At 40.4% G+C, this 23,407-nt stretch overlaps 2 protein-coding genes across 3 annotated transcripts; one reads left to right on the top strand and one right to left on the bottom strand.

Moving 5' to 3' along the window:
- Positions 1–9,180: 9,180 nt before the first annotated feature.
- foxf1 (forkhead box F1) lies at positions 9,181–12,091 on the top strand. Its single transcript, XM_077563876.1, has 2 exons — positions 9,181–10,371; positions 11,165–12,091. Exons 1-2 carry the CDS (start codon positions 9,396–9,398, stop codon positions 11,326–11,328), a joined length of 1,140 nt encoding a protein of 379 aa, XP_077420002.1. The 5' UTR covers positions 9,181–9,395; the 3' UTR covers positions 11,329–12,091.
- A 1,625-nt stretch (positions 12,092–13,716) lies between these two features.
- Positions 13,717–23,205, bottom strand: mthfsd (methenyltetrahydrofolate synthetase domain containing). Of its 2 annotated transcripts, none has more exons than XM_077564628.1 (8): positions 23,045–23,205; positions 22,843–22,946; positions 22,295–22,408; positions 21,377–21,490; positions 21,207–21,297; positions 18,246–18,358; positions 17,926–18,051; positions 13,717–15,327 (listed from the first exon to the last, which is right to left on the bottom strand). In XM_077564628.1, the coding sequence occupies exons 1-8, from the start codon at positions 23,070–23,072 to the stop codon at positions 14,602–14,604; spliced, it is 1,416 nt and encodes a 471-aa protein (XP_077420754.1). In that variant the 5' UTR covers positions 23,073–23,205; the 3' UTR covers positions 13,717–14,601. The 2 variants fall into 2 exon arrangements, with proteins under 2 accessions (XP_077420754.1, XP_077420753.1); XM_077564627.1 differs by lacking the exon at positions 22,295–22,408 and adding an exon at positions 22,129–22,242.
- Positions 23,206–23,407: the final 202 nt, after the last annotated feature.

Raw genomic sequence — 23,407 nt, 5'->3', positions numbered from 1 at the left:
CAGCTTCCCCAGTGCCATTGTTATACAGCAGGAAATAGGCCGCTAGCAGGTGGAAATAAAAACGCTTTGACAACGACAGCATAGAAGATTATTCCCAGGATGAGCGCAACATTATACAACCCCCCCAGCCCCCCAAACCCCCCCCCCCACACACACACACACATCATGCACACAAACAAAAATATAGTAATATTTCTGTGTACGAGATTTGCAAGTTTCACCACTACGTGACTCAGTAAGCTACAGTAATATTATTTTTCACGGACGACAAAGAATATGAGAGAATATGTGAGTATTGCTCATCTATGGCATTTTGCATTGTGTTAGCGTTGAGCTAGCTCACATTTACATGCAATTATTTTTGTTTTATGTTGAGTTTGACAGTAAACTTCAACTGGGAGTGGCAATAAACATCTTAGAGCCTCTTTTTTTAGAGGTTAGAGTGTTCCCGCACTTTTCGTTGGTGTTACGTTGCGAGACGCCCCTCATACACAGCACGTAGATGCTATTCTTTAGCTCATCGACAGCATTTTGCATTGTGTTAGCGTTGAGCTAGCTCAGCTCACATTCACATGTAATTATTTTTGTTTTATGTTGAGTTTGACAGTAAACTTCAACTGGGAGTGGCAATAAACATCTTAGAGCCTCTTTTTTTAGAGGTTACAGTGTTCGACACTTTTCGTTGGTGATCCGTTGTGTTATACATTATTAACATTTTAATTCTTTATTTCATATATTAACCATATTGAAATGTTTTATAGATGTGAAGTAGGTAAAGTAGTGTTGAACTCAGTATAATTTGACCTTAACCCAAGACACATTGTTTGGTCTAGAAGTTCCTTCTCTGTGCGAAAACACATTTTGTTTGTGAGATTTCTGTTATGGGAAAAAGTACGAGAAGTGCCTTGAAAGTTTATTTTGTCTAGAGACGAATACAGCTGCAACTGTGTGCTGAGAATGCTGTTTTTTAATCTGTTTTTTCTATTATATTATTCATGAGAAGAGGAGTAGGAGGCATTGTTCTTTCAATTTGATTGTAATAAAAGGTTGGCTCTTCGAAAGAGGAGGCACATTATTGATCTGAAACTGTTTGAGCTTTATTCAATGATGTGACGGAGATCTCCGGAATAAATCATCCTGCGCAGGAACTCTGTTCATGTCTTATCTCATCATTTGATTTATTGAACACGCAAAAGTATGGATTTTTAACATACCTCCTTCAGTTGCGAGACGCCCCACATACACAGCACGTAGATGCTATTCTTTAGCTCATCGACAGCATTTTGCATTGTGTTAGCGTTGAGCTAGCTCACATTCACATGTAATTATTTTTGTTTTATGTTGAGTTTGACAGTAAACTTCAACTGGGAGTGGCAATAAATCGCTTTTTTTAGAGGTTACAGTGTTCGACACTTTTCGTTGGTGATCCGTTGCGAGACGCCCGACATACACAGCACGTAGATGCTATTCTTTAGCTCATCGACAGCATTTTGCATTGTGTTAGCGTTGAGCTAGCTCACATTCACATGTAATTATTTTTGTTTTAGGTTGAGTTTGACGGTAAACTTCAACTGGGAGTTTCAATAAATAGCTTTTTTTTTTAGAGGTTACAGTGTTCCCGCACTTTTTGTTGGTGATACGTTGCGAGACGCCTAGACCCCACCCCCCCCCCCCCCAGGGGGATAATTTAGACCTCTATTAGGCCATTATGACCCCTCCACACACAGCTCCTACCCTTCCAAACACTTGTTACACTTAGTAAATTTAACTTTTAGCCCGCAAAATGTAGAATAAATACCGAGCTGCTGATGCAGTTTTTCTTTTTTTATCTCAAAATGGCTTACCTTAACTAGAAACTGGGTTATAAATGTCACAAATTGGTCAAAAATGAAAATCCGGCATACAGATAATCCGCAATAACGGAACTGATAGTAGCAAGGGAACACCGCATTTCACTGTTTGCCAAACTAATGCTTTTTGTAAAAATGCCTCAAGTTTTGCTTACAAGTCGAAGCAGAAAATCTTGTATCTCGAAAAACTCGCAAGCTGGGTCACTTATACTGTAAGTCCGTCAGTATTTGTGAAACATGTTTTGATTTGATTTTTTATTTATTTTTTTTTATTTTTTTTTTTGAAAAGGTATAGAACTTATCACTGAGAAGCAAGGGTACAAAACGATGTTGTGCAGTTCTACAGTATACCACTGCCAACTGAAGTGGAATCTCAAGGATACCAGCCATGGAAAAGGAGAATGTTGAATTTATTGCAACATGGGAAACTGGTACATTCTGTGGATCTCTGTCCTCGCTGCTCAGTGCAGTATGGCTATAACCTCAATAACATGAGAATAACAGAAAATCCCAATACCGCCTCCCTTCAGGCAGCTGCTATACGTTCACCCTTGCTTCGTCTCGAGATCTGTCCGATTCCATCTTTTTAACTTTTGGTGCTAATCGATGATGGATGCTTCGCCATTGTTTCAGCAAACCTCAGGTAACAAACTGCGGTTTCCGTTGTGAGTGTGCTCGAGAATAATTGACACCTTGTAAGTCGGACATCCTGTCTCAAATTGGTTGTTTTTCTTCGCGCATGGTGATTTCTTAAAAATCGAATTAGAGATACAATATAGGACCTGAGAGGGATGGGGTTTTTTCTCACACATCATTTTAGTAATTTGTTAATGTCAATTCATACTAAAAGTTAGTTATTTTAAAATTTTAAATGCTCCCTCTCCGAATGTTAACTTGAAATATATCTATTAAGAGAATATAAGTTTCTATAATGGCAGTTTGGCCCTTGAATTTTATTTCCATTATTTCCTTAAATTAGTTCAAGCCAGCAATCTGGGTCCTGTTCAGCCTTGGAGGTTCTACTGTTTTCTGTTTTTATAACCTCAACGAGTCCACAAAAGCTTCTGCCATCCGCCCACAAAGACTTCGAGTGCTGTGAAAATGAAAAATACTGAGCTTGTTTTGTGTGTCACTCCATTTTACATCATGTTCTTCATCTTTCCACCATCGACAGGTTTGCGTTGGACACCAAACTGCCACATGTTTTAATTGCAGCCTCTGCGTGCCTTCTTTCCGTCCCCGCCGCTCTTCATGTGGGATGGAAGGCTGAGACCTGGCAGGGCGGCTGTCACATAATGCCCACGCCTGTGATGCTTCGCTGGGACCCCCCTCCACTCAGGAAATGCTCTCGGCCTATTTCCCACCCTCGCGCTCCACTGTGGAGAGCCGGGCATTACGCTCCGAATCCAGTTACCGTCCCAGAACATTCCTGACTGATTCCGACCGCTTCCCACAGACAACCAGGACGTGTCCTCAATTCAAAGCGAATGCAGTATCAAGTTGGGCGCTACCAAAGCTCTTCATGGCAGAAGCTACGTGACAGGAAACTAGCTTGACCCCCCACTCACATTGCTTTCATTTGCGGTTTGTATGTAGGTGGCTTCACAAAATTAGAAATATCCAACTCAGGTTGCCAGAATGATATCTCCCATTGTGGTGGAGTGTTTGGGAATTCTTAATTGCTTTTTCCGAATCAGCTCACCACAGGAAAATCCCCTTTCGAAGCAGAAAAACAAAAACAAGAGAGTGGGTGACCCGTGAACGCTGAAGAAGATTTGGTGTAAACACGCACATTGGAGCCCACGTTGCTGCCCGCCACATGCCGCCGCCGTCAGGGTGGCAAACTAACCTGCAATGGCGGCCCACCAAGCTTCTGCTCATGACCTCGCCACGGTGGTTTATGTCTCATCTCCTATTATTGACGCTTGAGACTGCATCAGAAACATGGTGACGGCGCGGCCCTGCATGGGAGGTGTGCACAGCCGCAGGGTGGGGCAACATTGACTGGCTCCCAGTTGCTGCGTGGGACCGAGTGAGAGTGCCTGGAAGAAAAGCACAGTAGACATTATGCAAAGAAGTGATTTATATATATATATATATATATATATATATATATATATATATATATATATATATATATATATATATATATATATATACTGTATATATAGATATATATATATAGATAGATAGATATATATGGATTATAACAGTTATAACTTGGTGTCTTTAAATGCCTGGTGATGTTTTATTGACAATCAAGCAGACACACATTCTTGGCAAAGGCCTTTTTGACTCATAAAATGAATTCAGCTGTGCGTGTGTGTCTGTGTGTGTTAGTGTAGTTTTTATGAATACTGTAGGTCATTGTGACAAGAAGTTGGTGAACTTATGGGAGGAGGCGAAGTTCAAACTTGGGTCTAAATTCACTGAAATATTATTAATGTACACGTTAGAACAAATTGTGAATCATACATAAAATATATAAGAGCATAAAAATGTGCTTGGATTGTTCAATTTAGAGCATTATATACAGTATTTGAATGAGTTATTAGGAATTAAAGTACATCAATATGCAAAACAAGTTAAATTTCCAAATTTAAAAACGAACCACTTTGAAGTGGATTTTGTGTTCAAGATTGAGTTTGAGGGGGTCACATATCTGTTGCATCTCTTATCATAATATTTAGTTTCTTAAAGGAGAAATCAAAACAAAACGTTTCTTCTTTGTTTATGTATGTGCCCCCACTAGTCTAAACATGGCAGTCTGATCAATATTGCGTTTTGGAATCTGAGTAACAAAACAGCAAAATCCACCCATTTTTCTCCACCTCATGCAGGAGGCGACTATTTGGTCACTTGCTGTCACCTGAAAATGACATCACAGTTACTCCGTTAACAACCAATCACGGCTCTCCTGTTTTCTAAAGCTGAGCCATTATTAGTTGAGTGGATTTTGCTCCTTAACTCATATTCCACAAATGCAATATTGATAAGAATGTCGTGTTTAGATTAGTGGGGCTGCATGGACATACAAATAATTTGTGTATTGTAAAGAAAATGTTTGGGTTGACGTCCCCTTAAGTTTTCACAAGTAAAGTAAAATATGCACATTTGTATATGGATGTATTATTTACTATATTGGAACATTTAGTTAGGATTTATTTTATATCATACTAAGCCTCTTCTTTTTAAATTGTACTGCATGTAACCACAGTCCCAGCATAGCAAGACTATTACATATATCTCACACTATTGCTTCTATATTTGCACTTTGTTGTTTTTTTAATATCATTTATTTATTTAATCTCTGTACTATGGATTGTTTGGGAGTTTTATTTTATTTATTTTATTTATTTTATTTATTTTATTCATTTTATTTTATTTTATTTATTATTTTATTCTATTTTATTTTAGATTTCATACCTGGATGCATTCGGACTGCATATATGACAATGTACCAAGCAGTGTAAACTAAACTTTAAATTCAATATTTTGGTGATTTGTGAGAAAATAATGGTGAAACGACGTAAAAGTCGATCTGACTGAAGAGATGTTTTTTTCCTCATGGCTTTTATATATGTGTTTGTTAAAACGCGTGAAAATTGTTGATTCACGTTAGGTCATTTAGCACATGCCGTAGACTTAAATGTACAGTAAGCATGCATGTGCAACACTCAGCGCATCTTTGTGAATTAAGTGATGTGATTTATGCGCATGCTTGACGTGCACGTGGGTTTATTTCTCGCGATATGAGAAACGTCAATGTGAATGGGGAAAACACAAAAGAGGAACAAAACAATAACTCGCAATTACAACTCGTTGTGTTTGGGAAATAAAGCCCTAATGGGCTAATAGTCATGAATTAGGGTGCACTTGTTCCCTGTTCAACAAGGACATTTTTAAATATTATGCGTCATTCATTGATGCAACTCGTGTTTTTAAAATGATCCCAAAAATAATGCTGCTTATATGGACTGCAAGAACACATTGAACTTTTGGGGAGTGATTTTCTCGTTTAAATAACACAAATATTAAAAAAATAACGCAACAGCACACGAAGAATAACTCTTGTAGTGTCAATAAAGGCCGAATGTTTTCTCTTGCATTGGATTGAAGGTGTATCTAATGTTATGGCCCGTGACTGTATATTGGTTTCACGGCCTCTTGCAGTGCTTATTGTCCTGTGCATAGGAACTACACTTTCTTTAGCCGTGGCGGTGAAAAGAAAGAAGAGCAACTGCATGGTGGCGGCCATCAAACCCGCTTGACGACTCAAAAAGCGCGCAATCAGCGCTCTGCGAGCTTTCCCGTCCTTTCTCGTTCACATAAACAGCACTTGAAGGAAAATATACACGGCCACCTACAGCGCAGGGAAAGTGTTGAGGGTTCCAAATCACACTGCTTTCAATTAAAGCGACAATCAACTGCAGGCGACACTTGGCGACGTGAACGATGACGCAAAAATAAAAATCTTTGCGTGTCTCCTTAAATGGTTTGAAAATGTCCTTACATGAAGAACGAAAGTTTGCATTCTTATTATAGGCTACAAAAATGTATTTAAAATGGTTGGAATTTATATATTTTTAAAATATTGTAACCTTAATAATAATAATAATAATAATAATTGTAGGAGTCATATAATAATTTGTGTAACATTTGTGTTACTTTCAAAATGTCGCCAGGGCCTGCATGTCATTGGACAATAATCTTAATTTTATGTATACGTTAAGGAGGCTATGATAAACCCTTTAAAAAAAAATGTCATGACTTATTTGAATATAGAGACTGTATTAGCCGATTTGCTTTAAATTAGTAAATATTATGCTGTTAAGTTGTCCCAAAATGTTTTTAACGTCTCGTTCCAGAGTTCAGCTTGTGTGTTTTGTTTTGTTTGTTTTTTTTGCCTTTTTGTGAACAGTGTTTTTAATGACCTGCTTTTTTCTCTTATTCGAGCTATATTTGAACTATTTGTTGATGCACAGTATTGGTGAATTATGTTACTTTAAAATGTGCTTTTAAAATGGATTGTATTGGATTGGAGCATTTTCTTATATCTGTGAAACGATGTAAAATGCTATTTAAAAATGATTGCATGATTGATTTACTGTACTTTGTTAATCATCTGTTGCCTCAATCTGCACTAAAGACAATATTGTACATTTTTATCTCTTAGCATTGCCAAAATTCGGATTAGACCCATACATTTTAACTAACCAAATTAAATTTAATTAATTATGTAATAATTAAAGCAGATTTAAGACATGAACAAGACATTTGCTAGCATAAATGTCACTTAAGTTCTAATACTGTATGGCTACAGAAAACTAAACCAATAAGTGAAACGAGTGAGTGTATTTCTTGGTCAAATGATGAGCTGAGAAGAAAACACAAAGTGTTTTGGGACTGGACGTGCAGGCGTGGGGCTATATTGGGTACATTGCAGTAAATAAGGTAGACACGACAGTCAGGAAGGCCTGTCAGGACTCTGCACTCTGCGGTCTACCTCCACCTAAGTGGCTCTGCTTTCCTGGGTATGCAGAGCTGTCCAATATTTCACCATGGGACGTCATGGAGGAGGAAAAAAAACGCATGAATGCTCGATGACGAACACAATCTGTTTGCGACACCATGAACAACCATTTCCTTTGCGCTGTTATTTATTCCAACGAAAACATGTTTATAAGACAAAAATAAATGTTTGGTGATGTACTGGAACAGTCAACATTTGGGGCAGTCTCATAAAATAGATGCAATAAGCCTTTAAAAATACATCATAGTTTGTTAAACATTTTTGTCCGTGTAAAGGCAACATTTCTGCAGAAATGTCGTCTCTCTCTCTCTCTCTGTGAATTTAATATGTACAACCCTTTTTGTCACGTATTTCGGCAGAATCAGACTGATCTCGACATTTATAGGTATTTGGGGAGGTTAATGGAAAGAAGTCATCAAATGCAATGGGCAGGGAAATGACGGGAGCGCGCATGCCCCTGTAATGGTGCGCGCTGGGTGGTCCCATTCGCTGATAAATGTGCCCCCCACCCTTTACAAAATCCACACCAATGTCGGTTCAAACAATATGAACATTCATTTATCGCGTGAACACATGAAGCACCTTTTGTCACCTTCGCCCTGCATGAGAATGACATTTTCATCACGGATCGAAGCATAAAAACGTCACTGCACTACAAGTGCCATTATGAAAATTGAAATGAAAAATATCAGTCTTGCAACATGTTATCACATCCATCCCTGACAATAAAGTCTACCAAAAAAAAACGCAAGTGTGAGGTTTTCATTATTATTATCATTATATATGAGCAGTAAGTTTGAGCTTATTGTGAGAGGAAAGGTTGCAGACTACAGCTATAGAGCTCTCCGGGGAACAATAAGCAAGCTACTGTCAACAGTTTTAGCTTATAAACTGATCCGCTTGCACTATAGTCTGCATGGACTGCTGCAAAAATGTCAGTCAAGAATTAAACCTCACCGCAGTTCACCTTTAAATAAGTAGAACGAGAAATATAGGAAACCATTCATGTTCTCCACCCAGGCAAATTAACATACAATAAAACTAAATGGACTTACTATTCCTTGCGGATATTCCGTCAGTCCCAGCATGAGCAAGGAGTCGTTGCTTGGTCTCCACCCGAGATTGTGCGCTCACAGCGCGGCAGAGCTTCGACTTCATTCCCCGGGCGTCTCCTGCGTAAATATTATGACTTACACAAACAATATTCTGCTGCATAAAAAAAGTCCCCCGGACTTCTGTGCAGGGCGCGTCACATCACAGTGACTATTAGCTGATCGAACTGGCTTTTTGTTGATTTTTTTTTTTATATTTCAAGAAGTGAACGTGTTTACATTTTGCTGTGTAAACATCCTGCCCACCCGCCTGATTATTTTGTGCAGAAATTTGGAGGCTGGTTTTGAATATGAGTGACATGCTCTTAAGAAAATAAGACATTGTTAAAAATAATTATAAGTGCTTCCCGGCGAACTTGTACAGTATGTAGATTATTTATTATTATTATTTAATAGCACATATTGTATTTTTTTAGATTGAATTTGAAAAATAAAATAAAGATATAAATCATAATGTGATTGTTAATACAAATGTTTGCATCACGGCATACATTTTTTCAAGAAAAATAATGATGTTATTATGTTTTAATGCAAAGTAAAAAAGTGAGTGCACCCAGATGTGCCTGCTTACAGCCCACCATTGGAGTAGGAGGGAAATGGGCGGGCCAAACTTTTTTTTTTCGGATAGCCAAGACATGCAGCTTCCAACTGGCTGATGGCAACAGATAAGTAAAAAAGTCAGCAGGACAACACACAGCAAGTGAAGTGGAAAGCGGCTCCCGTTCTACTCCTCATCCCACTCTGGAAAACTTTTGGACGAGACACTCTTGGTCCGGATCCTCCCCGCATTGAGAAGCTGTTCACTTCTTTTTTGTTGTTGCTCTCTTTATGCCGGTGAGTTGACATCGTCTATAGAAGGTGTGGAGGTGGAAGACTTTTGGTCTTCTTCTAGTCCAACTAATGACGGCAGAGGTCCAGCAGCCCCAAGCTCACACTCCTGCCCAGAGCGGCCCCATGTCTGCTCCGGACAAGACCGCGGTGATGGACACCGCCGCCTCCTCCACCGCCAAAGCCAAAAAGACCAACGCGGGAATCCGCCGGCCGGAGAAGCCTCCGTACTCTTACATCGCCCTCATCGTCATGGCCATCCAGAGCTCCCCCACCAAGCGGCTGACCCTCAGCGAGATCTACCAGTTCCTGCAGAGCCGCTTCCCCTTCTTCAGGGGCTCCTATCAGGGCTGGAAGAACTCGGTGCGCCACAATCTGTCCCTCAACGAGTGCTTCATCAAGCTGCCCAAAGGTCTGGGCAGACCGGGGAAGGGTCACTACTGGACTATCGACCCAGCCAGCGAGTTCATGTTCGAGGAGGGCTCGTTCCGGAGGAGACCCAGAGGCTTCCGGCGCAAGTGCCAAGCGCTCAAGCCCATGTACAGCATGATGAACGGCTTGGGCTTCAACCACATCCCAGAGTCGTACAACTTCCAGGGGAGCGGCGGGGGGCTGTCGTGTCCGCCCAACGGCTTGTCCCTGGACAGCGGGATCGGGATGATGAACGGACACCTGGCGGGGAACATGGACGGGATGGCTCTGTCCGGCCATTCCATGACGCATTTGTCGGCCAACGGCGGCCACTCGTACATGGGCAGCTGCGCGGCCAACACCGCCGAGGGGGGCTACCCCCACCACGACAACTCCGCTTCGCCTTTGCTCACCAGCGGCGGCGTGATGGAGCCGCACGCGGTCTACTCCAGTCCGGCGTCGGCGTGGGCTCCCAGTCCCGCCTCGGCCTCGCTCAATAACGGAGCTTCTTACATCAAGCAGCAGCCGCTGTCTCCGTGCAACCCCGGGGCCAACCCGCTGCAGCCCAGCCTGCCCACGCACTCGCTGGAGCAGCCCTACCTGCACCAGAACGGCCACACGACCACGGACTTGCAAGGTAGGCTTCCGTCCACAATAATACCGCAATCACATTCGAGCTTACATTGAAGCAGATCGCGTGGAAAAATGAAAACAAAGAGCAGCCACATAATTATTAGTGTTGGGCCAAGTTGGAGTGGTTCACTGACCTGATGCCAACTGCGGGCCTTTTAGCTTCAGTGGAAATATACTGCATTTCGGGTGGCAAGACGTGCTTGGGAAAATGACTAAACGCTGGAATTAAAATTGACATTTTGCATCAACAAGAAGTTCGAATTGACTTGAGCAAGTTCCAAAGTAGGGGGGAAAAAACTAGCAAAATTAGGTTCGTTGTGTCGGAGGAACGCCACTAAGCCTATAGTCATTTTTTAACTATCGAATAAATATATTAACATAATCAAGAAAACACGGCGATCTTATAATTATTTAAAATATATATACATATAAATAGCTGTCGTTGGAAAAATGCATTGATGTATTTCAAATGCAATTGGCCAATGCCATGAAGCCTCCGTTTTTGGCCCATACAAATACGCACTTTAGAGAACAGCAGGGGACGTCGTAAAGCTTTAAATTATTATAAAATAACTGAATTACATATTGAAAAAAAAATATGTATCGTTCTTAGACGTCTACCTTCAATTTAATTGTAATTTTATTTTACTGAACAGTCGTGTATTAATTCACATTTATAATAATTGTTTGTATATGTATTGTAATAAAATAAAATGTGTTGTCATGAGGCTAAATAAAAGTCTACAACATGTCGTAAACGTGTGCATGTGTGCGTGTGCTTGCGTGTGTTTGTGCAGGCATCCCTCGGTACCATTCGCAGTCCCCGAGCATGTGCGACCGGAAGGAGTTCGTCTTCTCCTTCAACGCCATGACGTCGTCGGCCATGCACTCGCCGAGCAGCAGCTCCTACTACCACCACCAGCAGGTCTCCTACCAGGACATCAAGCCGTGTGTCATGTGATGCGGGTTCGGTTCGGTTCAGCTGAAACGAGAAGGAAAAGAAAACCACTGAGGGGACGTGAAGGCCTCTCAAAAGACAAGCCGGACTACTTTTCCCTTCCCTCTTCTTCCGCCTCACGCAACAGCGACTAAGCCTATCTAGTGATGATGATGATGATAATAATAATATATAATAATACAAACTTTTACGTTCCATCATCGTGGAGCAGCGGGGTGAAAGTCTGCTGACGTTTGGTACTAAAGTCCTGCAGCGCGGATGACTACAACTTCACACTTTTTTTGTCCAGCTTTTATTCTTCTTCATCATCCTTGTAAAAAAAAAAAATGCACACTTCTATTTTCTATGTGTTCTCTTTTTTTTGGCATATAACACTAGTTTGGAATTCCAGTGACATGAACAATTGTGGACATTGTACTGATGTGTCCATGTATACTGTATAAAAATGATTAAGGCACTTTTTGAATAGCCTAAGCGCAACTTTTTATTTATTCTGAAGGCCTGCATATTTTTCAATTCAGGCGATTTGGCCAAGGAGGTGTTATGCTTTATTGGCAATATTTGTCAGAATGCTTATTATTTGTTTTAAAATGAACATGGAGGATATATTGTAAGCACCGTTTCTGTCGTTTGGATATGTAGACCATGAATTAATGCCAGCACTGTATACTGTTCTATATTGTTGGAGAATTTAGCGAGGGTCATCTTTATTACAATCTGTAAGAAATAAAATATTTGTTGGGCTGTTGACGCCAAATTCTCAAAAGGGATATACATTTGGATTTTGTTAACACTTATTATACACGTCAACAAATTCGATCTGATCGACAATACTGATATAGATGTTCATCTGTTTATTATTAATTTTGATTAACATAAGCGCAAATGAAATCGAAGTAATAAATTAGACCTCAGGTCAATGTCGGTTGAATTTCTTGAACAGGGCAGGAAAATATTTCTGAAACAATATAAACCCTGAAAATGTAAACTAAATGCAAAAATAAATCTATTGCCAAACGAAGTACAATTACTGAGAGACACTATTTGGCGACATGGGTGCTGAAACACGACGTCTGTCTCTAAATTATATTTTCTTGTCAAATTAACCACACTGCCGTATTTTATTATAATTATAAAATATTTTACATTCAAACCCCTGGGCGTTATTTTATTTTGAAATGGCTTGGTCAGAACCAACAAAAAGCCAAAAAATGGTCAAATAACGCCCAGGGGTTAATAACACGTTACTTTTTACTTTATAAATAGGCTATCAAAAATATGTTCATCGATATGAAATTATTTTTGTTTTATTATGAAAACTTTTTTTAAACTTACAATATTTGAGGCTGTTAATAAGAAAATACTTTGTGATCGTATAGTTTACAGTGCATACTGTTTGTAAAATTTTGTTTCCGGTTATGAGGAAATCAAAATACCGGAAAGTGCAGTTCTATTCTACTGTAAACTACAACCACAATTTGAAGGTTTAAATTAATGGCAGTGTCAATCAAACAGGAATATGAAACTCATAAAAGCGTCTCTTTTTTTTTTTTTAAACGTGTGAATTTATGAAACTTGTTCAATTTCTATGCAACACCGACTCCGTTTTAAGCTAATTGAAAGGCCTACATTTCTTTCAGGTTAAGAACTTCTTTTGAGGAAAATGTCAGGTGACAGGAGATGTATCACAGTAAAGAGTTTACATCGAGTAGCCTATACGTTCATGCTCACTTTAGTGTCAGGCCAGCCAATCAATGTTGGAGGTCACTAGCATATACACGCACATTGCACCTCGTGCTGTAAAACAAAAACAACAAAAAAACAACAACAACAACAACAAAACGGTGCGTTTAACACCAGCAGTCCAGCACCTAACACTGGCTATACAGTACATCACGGAGCACATATGGCCGAGCAGCAGTGGAATCTCACATTCAATCTGATGACATTGGCCGAGGTGTGGCACGGCCTTGGGAGCGAGATGAATAACCGCAGCTGCTCTCCCGACCTGCAGGCCTGCATGCCAGCTCCATAAAAAGCTCGAAGAAGGCTGCTGGGTGCAGACTGACATGACTTGCTGAATGTGTGCGCGCGGAGTAGCTCACTGTACATAGCAGGCCAGGTAAAAAGTCTGTCCAAGAACATGGAGACGTGATAGTGTGATGAAGGGCATGCAGATGTGGAATGCACGTTCACGTGATGCACTATATTGACCTCTCAAATGTTTGCGATTCAACGTTTAGACTATAGAAATATTCGCAAATTGCTCAAACTGCAAATTGGAAGTTTTAACTCAAATGACGTCAAGCTTCCACGAAGAGAACTCCGCACATTTTTTGGCTAAGGCTCAACTAGACCTTTCACAATAAGACAAGAAGAAAAAGACACCCGAAGCGTTCTCCACAAAATCTTTAGTATGTTACATTCCGTTGCAAAACATATTATCATTTCATCCAGATGAACACTTGCATTCATTGACTTGACAGAACGACAGGAAAATTAGTCCATGTTAAACAACGTTAGGTACAATTTATTGCATGAGTTATGAACTGTGAGTAATATTCAACTAAATCACATGGCAGTTAAGATGTAGTCAATTCATCCATTTTGTTGCTGATTACATTGCAGATATGCAGGATCCATTCAATAAATGTGACAATGTTAATAATGACACACAGTGGCTATTAGGCATGCTGCTAAATCTGATAAAATAATAAATAAAAGGGCTATGTCTATACAAAACAAAAAAATAATGTCCTATCAAGAGGCATTGGTTTACCAATGCACCCCCCCCCCCCCCATTGTATTTTTGCAGCGGCGCAGAGCTGCATGACAGTGGTTTCTATTAATGAAAACAAAAATACAACTAAAGTTACGAATATATTGTCAAATTAATACCTCGAACCTGTTCTCAATCCTAAATGAGCATTTTTTTTTTGTCTTTGTAAAGGGTGATATAGTGCTTGCATTGGCTGGTCAATGAGTTGGAAGGAGTTTCTGTAAAATTTGGCCACAAGGTGGTGCTATTTGCACCTTCTTGGCCCTGAACCATGCGGAGGTCACCAACAGGTTTTTAATTTTTTTTTGTATCGGTAGGGAGAGCTGGTGAGATTATAGCAAGAGAATCCTCACATTTAATGTGCTATTGTTGCATATTTTATTTAGATGTTGCTTAATATAAAACTGTGGTTCTACCGTATTCAATCTGGATAGATAAAGCCAAACCAAAAATGTTATAAGGCATTTCAAGGTTAGTGCCGTTACGCTTCCGCTTTATTACTCAGTCTGCTCGTGGGCTTCGCTCTTAGAATCCGCCGCCTCGACGTCAGATGCGGGAGCCGCAGCTGATCTGGCGTTGCGATTGGTCGGCCCGGTCCTCTTGCTGCGGCGTTGGCTCTTGGCCAGCTCGGCCTGCACACTGTGACCATTCAGGCTGAGCCCCTGGAGAGCCTCCAGGGCCTTCTCGGCGGCCTCCGGGTTGCTGTAGTCCAGGAAGGCGCGGTGCTGAGCTCCCTGCCAGGTGAGCCGCAGCGGCGCCGCCTCCCTCTCTCGCAGGGACGTCTTCAACTCGCTGACGCGCAGCCCTGTGGGGATCCCGCCCAGATACACGGTGGTCACACCGGGTGGGAGCTTATTTGGGGTCACTTCGCCTCCAGTCTCTTCTGGATTCTTCTCCTTGAGATTGCGTCCACTTCGTCCCTTCTTGCTCCTCCTCTCGGCACCCTCTCCCTCACTTCCTCGACTTTCTTTTCTCACGCGAGGCGCACGTTGCCCGGCGTTGGGTTGCGGCTCTGCATTTTTCTCCTCGGACTCATCCTGGGCATCCTGACGGGCTGCTTTCTGTCTGGGCTTGCGCCTGTTTTGCTTTTTGGGGGGACCGGTTTGCAAAAGAGGCTCGGCTGGGGGAGGGGCCACCCCCAGCGTGACGTCTTTCCCTGCCTGCTCCTCCATGGCCAGGAGCGTCTTCAGGATGGGGATCTTCTCCAGCTTTTCTGGATCCAGCTGAGGACATAAAATCTCAGTCACACTCCAAAATTGTGTGCCAACATTAAAATGGAGTACATTAGTGTTGATCAAAAATGAGAGGATTTATTCTGAAAGGTTTTCTTAAAGATTTCCTGACAATAATATGTTATATGTGAAATCCCTAGTCTAAACATGACATTCTGATTAATATTATATTCGTGAAATATGACTTATGCAGAAATATCCAGCCATTTTTATCCATCTCAGGGGTCGGACATTTTTCCAATTAGCTGTGACTGAAGATGACATCACAGTTGCTCAAGGCCCAGACAACAACCAATCACAGCTCACCTGTTTTCTTAAGCTGAGCTGTGATTGGTTGTTACCTGAGTTACCTTGACTTCCCCTTTAAAAAGTACACTATTGTGTGTCACTGTAACATTACAGTTTATTTAAATAAAGGGAAACAACTTGAATTTACAATTCAAATAAGATATATTGCACATATAAATAAATAAATAAACAGTTCTAAAAGATTAATTGTAAATTTAAACTGTATTGCACTTGTCAGTGATTCTTTTGCATACCACTAGAGGGAGCCGGCAGACCTGCATTTCTAGAATCAAATCATTTGAGCCAAAGAAGGACATCAGCAAGTTAATAAAATGAAATTAAAGCATGCCATTTCATCAGGCCCAAGCCCGCATCATGAGAATTACGTCCGTTTATAGCAGCAGGACTTTTCATTTCCCAAGCAGTTAAAAATTAGACAGCCATCTTGATTTGTTGCATCTTGGAGTGTGTTTGGCAGCCTTTGATGCGGAGCAGTCCAGACGAGAATATACGAGGCTATTGTTTTTACAGTGTCCTGTTTGACCCGGCAACTCCCTCGACCGCCCCCCCTCGCACCCCACCCCCAAACCCCGCCTCCGCGGAGCCCCGCGCAGACGACGCTTTGATGATCACACATGGCCTTCCTGCCAGTGAGGTCAGCGGGTCTTGTTTACGTACAAGTGTGTTGAGGAGTCCAGAGGTTTGAGCACAAACTATTTCAGACAAATGTCACCATCGTGTCTAATGTGAGAGAAATGATCAGAGGGCAAAATATTGGCCATCTCTCTGAAATGTTAATAGACACTGTATACTCTACACTGTCAGAAAAAAAAGGTGCTCAATGTGTATTTTTAAGGGTTCAATCGCTTGTCACTGGGACAGTACCCTCAAGGGTGTACCTATTTGGGGTGGGAATCTTTGGACACCTCACGATTCGATTACGATTCAGGGGCTACGATTCGATTATAAAACGATTTTTGATCCATTTTTAATTTATGTATATTGATGCACTTTAACTCATTCACTGCCATGGATGACTATAGACGTAATTTTTAACGTCTATAGTCAATTTGAACTATTTCTATTAGTTTAACATTTTTTCCACTTTTGTTAACAAGAGTAGGAAAACCTTGAATTTTTTTATTGTACATTTAGAACAGATATAAAATTTGTGATTAATTGTGAGTTAACCAGTGAAGTAATGCGATTAATTATGATCACAAATTTTAATCGCCTGACGCCCCAAATTTTTAACAATGTTTTCCTTTTTTTCTTTTTATTTATTCATTGCCATTGACGGCTATAGACGTCAAAAATTCATTTGAACTATTTCTATTAGCTTAACATTGTTTTCCACTTTTGTTAACAAGAGTATGAAAACCTAGATTTTTTTTATTGTACATTTGGAACAGATATAGAATTTGTGATTAATCGTAAGTTAACTAGGGAAGTCATGCGATTAATCGCCTGTCGCCCCTAATTCTTAATAATCTTTTTTTTAATGAATTCATGGCAGTGAATGAGTTAATTACAACACACATTTTCTATTTGTCTCACTAAGTGTTAATCACTTGGTGCAATGGATTAAAAAAAAACAAAAAAACTCACGGTTCGGATCAGATTACGGATTTGAATCACGGATCAGATCATTTTTTGAATCAGCAAAAGAAAAATAGATAATAGAACTTTGTCAAGGCTCTTTTGAAAGGCATCCACATACTGTAGGCCTAGCACTAGTAGATTACATGTAAACAAAAAGCTACAGGCATGTTCCCTTTGCAAGTTTGGGGCATTTATCAGTACAAAAATCGACCCAGACATTATCTTTTTGTTCTGACAGTGTTAAAAGTATTGGCATCTTTAAATGTACGCTGAAATGAGTTTGGTCCTCAACTCTAACATGCACCTTCATAATGAACAGATATTGGGACTCTTACCATCTGTTAGGTCAAGTATCAGTCACCTCTGAATGCACAAATGTTCTTCTCAGATAAATGGGGACATTCTCATAGATTCAGAGTTTAACATCTTGTAGAAAGTCAGTATTATTTTTGGCTTATTGTTTTACAGTTAGCTTTGTGACAGCATGCAGAAACACAATGGGCCCGCTAGAGGGCAGTGTTGCTTAGAAAAGTGACAATGAGACTCAGGAGAAACTGCTCCCTGAACTAAAGTACATAGCCAACATATTTAATAATAAATGCTTTGAAATTGATGTTTAACTTAAATATTATAGACGTCTGTAACTTGTACAAATTGGCACTGAAGGCAAGATTATTTAGAGATAATTTTCACTTTTACCTTAGTCCAAATGATTTCTTGTGGCTTGGGAGACAGGCAGTTTGTCTTAATGACTCGGCTTGGTGTGAGGATGTAGTCCACTGTCAAATCGTGTTTCTCCATGAGGTCTTCGGGAACGTCCACCACCTGAAGAATCAGTTATATGAATACATTCATGCTATTTTTGCGTATTGAACTTGCATGACACTGGCCCACAACATTAGGTACACCTGCAGTTTCTAACTTGTGTTTGTTATTATGGTAACGCTATAACGAGAAGAAAACTAAGCTCAACTGAGAAATTACCGTATTTTTTCCCCCCAAAAATAAAAGAAACTAACCTGACAGTCATGGACAATAGTGACCACCACAGTGGACTCATCCACAGCTCCCATTGAGGCCATCATTGCATACTCCAGGTCAGCAAAGCCCTCTCCTTTTCCAATGCGGAAACCTGGAAAAGACAATGAAGACTTGAAAATCTATTTTGCATGATCATGACAATATAGAGCCAAATTACTCGGATATTCTCCACATACGAGTACAATAATAAAACATATCAATGCTTACTAAAATGTCAACATTTTAAAAGAGAATAATTTTATTTGAGGGGAGATTTAGTGCAGCAAGAAAAAAACGAACACAAATGTTTGAAGAGGAAGCGCAAAGCACAGCAAAAGTGTAAGCTAACAATAGCATGTTTATTTTTGTCATTTCAATTCTCGGTGTGTATAGTCACAAATGAGCAGCCAGCAGTAGTTTATGTCACCAATACAGTATCATCTTATGACAACTCCGGCTGAGTGGGTACTAAAAATATTTACAGTGGCTAATAAAGATATGAGTTGCCTTAAGTTCACTTAGCTTAATGCTAACAAACAATAAATATAATAATAGTAATATACCATATATAGCAGGGGTGGGCACACTCGGTCCTCGAGGTTTTGGATGTTTCCCTTCTCCTCCAACACAGCTGATATATGATCAGCTTATCAGCAAGCTCTGCATAAGCTTGGTAACGATCCTGTTGATTGGAATCAGCTGTGCTGCAGCAGGGAAACCTCCAAAACCTGCAGGACGCCGCCGGCCCTTGAGGACCGAGTTTGCCCACCACTGATCTATAGGATCATGTTATAGCGCTAAAGGCAACAGATTTTTTAACACAAACTGTGCATCAACGTACGAAGGCAAAAAAATAAATAATATCCACATGCCTATCCACTATTCGCTGGGGAAAAAAAAGACTTGGCTGGCCCACAAATTGTAAAAATCCAGGCTGGAACGGATTAAAATTTCCATTGACTTCAACTTCAATGTGAGTGTTTTGAGTTACGTGCATGGCCATGGAACAAATTTAACTCTTATCTCAAGGCACCACTGTCCTGCAGATAATAACATACAATTAAAAGGACATTCCTGACAGCAAATCCAACTACTTCTTTTTTTTTTATGATGCTTTGAACCAGAAAAAACAAAACAAAGCTAATCTTCTTACAATGACTTTACAAGGTGAGGTTGCAACTAGCGAGGCGGTTTTAGAATAATGAAAATATCTCAGCTAAACCCAGTGCAACTATTTCTTCAATGAAAACCATGTGGCTTTGTCCACTTCAAGTCATTTGAGATTTGTGTGCATTATAGCGAACGTCCGTTTCGCCATCGTTACAGTGTATCAGGCTGCTTAAATTAAACAAGAGAGCAAAAGAATGCGCCGCAAGGAGGCAGAAGCCACACGGAGCTGCACTCATCATTTAACTGTTTCACTGCCAATGACGTCAAAAGACGTCATCCGATTTTTTTATTTTTATTTTTTGAAACGGGTGGGGGGAAGCCTTCCGCATCTGTGGTGAAAGTTTCAATTAGGTCTGTTGTGCCTAAGGACTATTTTTGGCCCCTAGAGGGCAGCGATGACTGTCTTTTGACAAGATCGGGTGGGCGTCAGTAGAGGCGGAGCTAGAGCGTCGAGCAAGAGATCAGAATGGAAAACAAAGGAAAAATGGCGACCGGGTGCGAGGAGCTCACGCCCGAGCCGTTTTTTTCAAAGACCAAAAGCATCGACCAACGCTAAAAGAGCACATTGATGACAACGGTGATCATCATCGATGATGATGATGAGGGTGATGACTCTGTGGACGGAAAGCATTGACGCGGCAGTAGGAGACGTGGGGGGTGGGGGCTAGATGACTGAGGAGGAAGTGGTGCCCGTTTGCAAAGCAGCTCTACACTTACAAGACGAAAGGCATCGACCAACGCTCAAAGAGCACATTGACGACGATGATCATATCGATGATGATGATGGTGAATCCGAGCTTGACGGCGAAATTGGAACCGCTGATGCGGCGGCTATGACGGCGTCATAAACGCGCAGCACAACCGAGCACGCACAGGCGGACGTTGGATCGGACGACGGAGAGTGCCCCGAGTCCAATGCATATTCATCGGAGGAGTGTGTACAGTCTGCTACTTGCTATTTATTCCCCGGAAAAAAAGGCGGTCAAGAAAGTGTAACGTTTGCACGCGAAACGGACAAAGTGAAAGTAAACTGTTGTGCGATTCCAGCGGCGTCTCCTTGCACGCAGGAGAGGGTTACAAAAAGAAAAACTGTATTTGAAACATCCACATAACTGTAAGTAGTACCACAGTTGCACACATTTGTAAATAGTTTGCGAAATTGTTTTGTCAAATTGTTACACTGTTGAATGGAAATAAACGTATTTTGCAATCAAAAAACACTTTTTCATTGTTGGTGAAAGCGTTTTACAGAAGTAAAGCACTATTTAGGTGTTTGTGGCATCATTCATGGACAAAAAGAAGTGTAGAATTCACTAGAGTGCATGAAATAACATCGTTTCACAAAAAGCTCTTTTTCTCCGTTTTTTGTTTCAAAACAGAGAATTTCGGTGAAAGTAACCATTTTCTATTGTTGATTACTGAAGAACGGAATAAGGTAGAAACAAACTTTTTTTTCTGATGAAAGATGAGAGTCCAATCTTTCATTTGGTAGTATGTGTGTGTCCATAGTCCAAACACAACATTTTCTGTGGACCTTGAAAGATCAGTCAAAATGCTTAAATCGGCTGGCACTGGGGACAACCCGTTTCTGAAAACGTCTGGCAGTGAAAGAGTTTAAGGCTCAAAGTAATGCACTGCAATGCCAAGCATTTCAGTTGTGAGTCAAACTTTCAATTAAGCTTCCGTGCACACCTACTGTACTTACTAAAAACGTGATATTTCCTCAGAAATATCCTCTCTACTTTTACACTGCAATTAGAAAACAGCATAATAAACACACAGTTCCTCACCTTTCTCTGACACGGCCACAGAGCCAACAACCACAAGGTCAATCTTGACTTTGGCATCCAGACCGATTGGCACGCTGAACTTTTTCACACCCTGCAGGTGGGAAACACTTTAATGTTGGCCTAATGGCGTGATTATGAGGTAAATGGGGGGGAACATACGAGACTCAAACCTGAGAGGAAGAGCATATACGCAGTTGTTCTTTGTCGGCCCCCTGCGGGGGAACTATCTTGTTAAAAAGGCCAGAACGAAGACGAGGAGTTGGGACCAATAAAGTTTTGTGTGCCTGTAACAAAAAATAAAGAAAATAAATAAATAAAGCCCCTGACAATTAACTGTGTAAATACAATGTTACAATGCAACAGACTAATATGAAATTGTTATCATAAAGGAAATATAATGTACTTAAAATATTTGTGTTTTTTTTTTTTTGCTTTTTTAATCAGCAAATCTTCTGCAGTAAACATGTTGCATTTTCTTTGGCATCTAAGCAACACGTGCAGTATTCCAGTCATAAGGTGAGGTTATATATATATATATATATATATATATATATATATATATATATATATATATATATATATATATATATATATATATATATATATATATATATATAAGTAACAGTGTGTGACAAGAATGTTATGAAGACCCTGAAAAGTGACCCAATTTTTTTTGTAATTTTAACACACCACAGACAAGAGTATTGTTTACAAGCCTGCCAAATTTGAATGACAAAGTCACAAAGTATTAAAACTACTGCTTCATAATATTAAAAAATAGAACCTGGCTGAAATGACCTTGGATGAATGAGAATATTCACATCATTCTGAATGTGCGTAGCTCTGAGGTTAAGGGCAAGGCATAGTTCATGTCTCTAACAGCCCGTGGAGGTAATTTCTGGTTCTTGGTGTGTGTGTCCACCTGTAGCACTGCTAGTCGAGCCCCCTCGAGAGGTTTATCAGGATCCACCTTGACCTCAGCTGTTTGGGTAAACACTTCCAGCTCAGACACCTTGGGGCAGGCAGTCAAAGCCCCCTGGGAGGAAAACAGTAAAGTGTAGTGTAGGCTTATGAAATAAGCAACTTACTTCCAGTGTGACAAAGCGAGCATGCTGCTGAGGTCTGTCTGGATTTATTTTGATTGTCTGGCTGGACTTGAACTCCTGCAGGACTGTGAGTCTGTCGCATGTTTGAACTGCACCCTGGCCAGTAAATACAAAGACGGGACAAATACTGTAGCAAACACTGCTGTGATATTTGATGAAATGGTGTCATTACTTTAGCAAATAACATTGCACTAAAAGATTGTACCGTCTATAATAGTTGTAAATTCTGCAGTTGCTCAGATATTAATTTCTGGTTGCTTGCACATTTCTACAGCACCAGTATCTGTATTCTGTATGACTGACAGGCAGTCGTAAAACGTGTTCAGCTTGTCTGACACACGGTCATCATCCAGGGAAATCCACTCGCATCGGCCACTTTATTGCAAAAATGAATAATTTATTTAATGGATTCCACAACTTTACCAACACCAGCATAATATTAGCAATCAATTTAGTAGCATGTGTGAAAACATTTATTCACGGACGCTATTGGTTCTTCAAATTGTCAAGTATAAATGGTTTCGACTTGCCTTAAAATTCGGAATTCTGTTGTGAACGGGCCTTGGGAAGTTAGCCAGATCCTTGTCTTCGATGTAGTCCCAAATCTTTTGACGAATGTCCGATTTTGTTGCTCCTGGCGAGAAAACGAAAGTACTGAGCTACATAGCGGCTCTTGCTAACGGATTACAACAGCGATGGCGGCGTCGAGATTCATTTTCGCATTGAACCTACCTGGATTGATTTTTATGAGGGGCTCCATGATGTTATGTTCTGTAAATAATTGATCTTCTTGACTTTCTCTTTCCGAAGTACACGTGAGATCTTCAAGTAACGTAAAACGACAGCGACAGCTGTGTGACAATGTTTATGGTCACTACGGCAAATCGAGAGGGTCAAACTTAACACAGGCCAAATGGTCCAAAGACAACCTTAACACGGAGGTGTAACTCGATATTTATGAAAGTACTACATTATATTGAACTTATTATGTATTGCAGCAATGCTCCCATACTTAGGTTTTTCCAGAATATTTACTTTCACGTGATCTACTTCCCAAATCTTACTTGGTACAGCTTTGAGATCTTTTGCTACCTT

This window comes from Vanacampus margaritifer, chromosome 4 (genome assembly GCF_051991255.1).
Source record: "Vanacampus margaritifer isolate UIUO_Vmar chromosome 4, RoL_Vmar_1.0, whole genome shotgun sequence".
NCBI lineage: Eukaryota > Metazoa > Chordata > Actinopteri > Syngnathiformes > Syngnathidae > Vanacampus > Vanacampus margaritifer.
Note: the sequence above shows the minus strand (reverse complement) of the source record. Positions and strands in the feature narration are given on the sequence as shown.

What these genes read in the sequence shown, in the direction of transcription:
- foxf1 (XM_077563876.1), top strand. Translation starts at nt 9,396, where the DNA reads ATGACGGCAGAGGTCCAGCAGCCCCAAGCTCACACTCCTGCCCAGAGC. An exon ending in CACGACCACGGACTTGCAAG is followed by an intron (nt 10,372 to 11,164) that starts GTAGGCTTCCGT and finishes GTGTTTGTGCAG; the next exon opens with GCATCCCTCGGTACCATTCG.
- mthfsd (XM_077564628.1), bottom strand. Translation starts at nt 23,072, where the DNA reads ATGGAGCCCCTCATAAAAATCAATCCAG. An exon ending in CTCGCTTTGTCACACTGGAA is followed by an intron (nt 21,491 to 22,294) that starts GTAAGTTGCTTA and finishes TTTTTGTTACAG; the next exon opens with GCACACAAAACTTTATTGGT. An exon ending in GTATATGCTCTTCCTCTCAG is followed by an intron (nt 21,298 to 21,376) that starts GTTTGAGTCTCG and finishes TCCCACCTGCAG; the next exon opens with GGTGTGAAAAAGTTCAGCGT.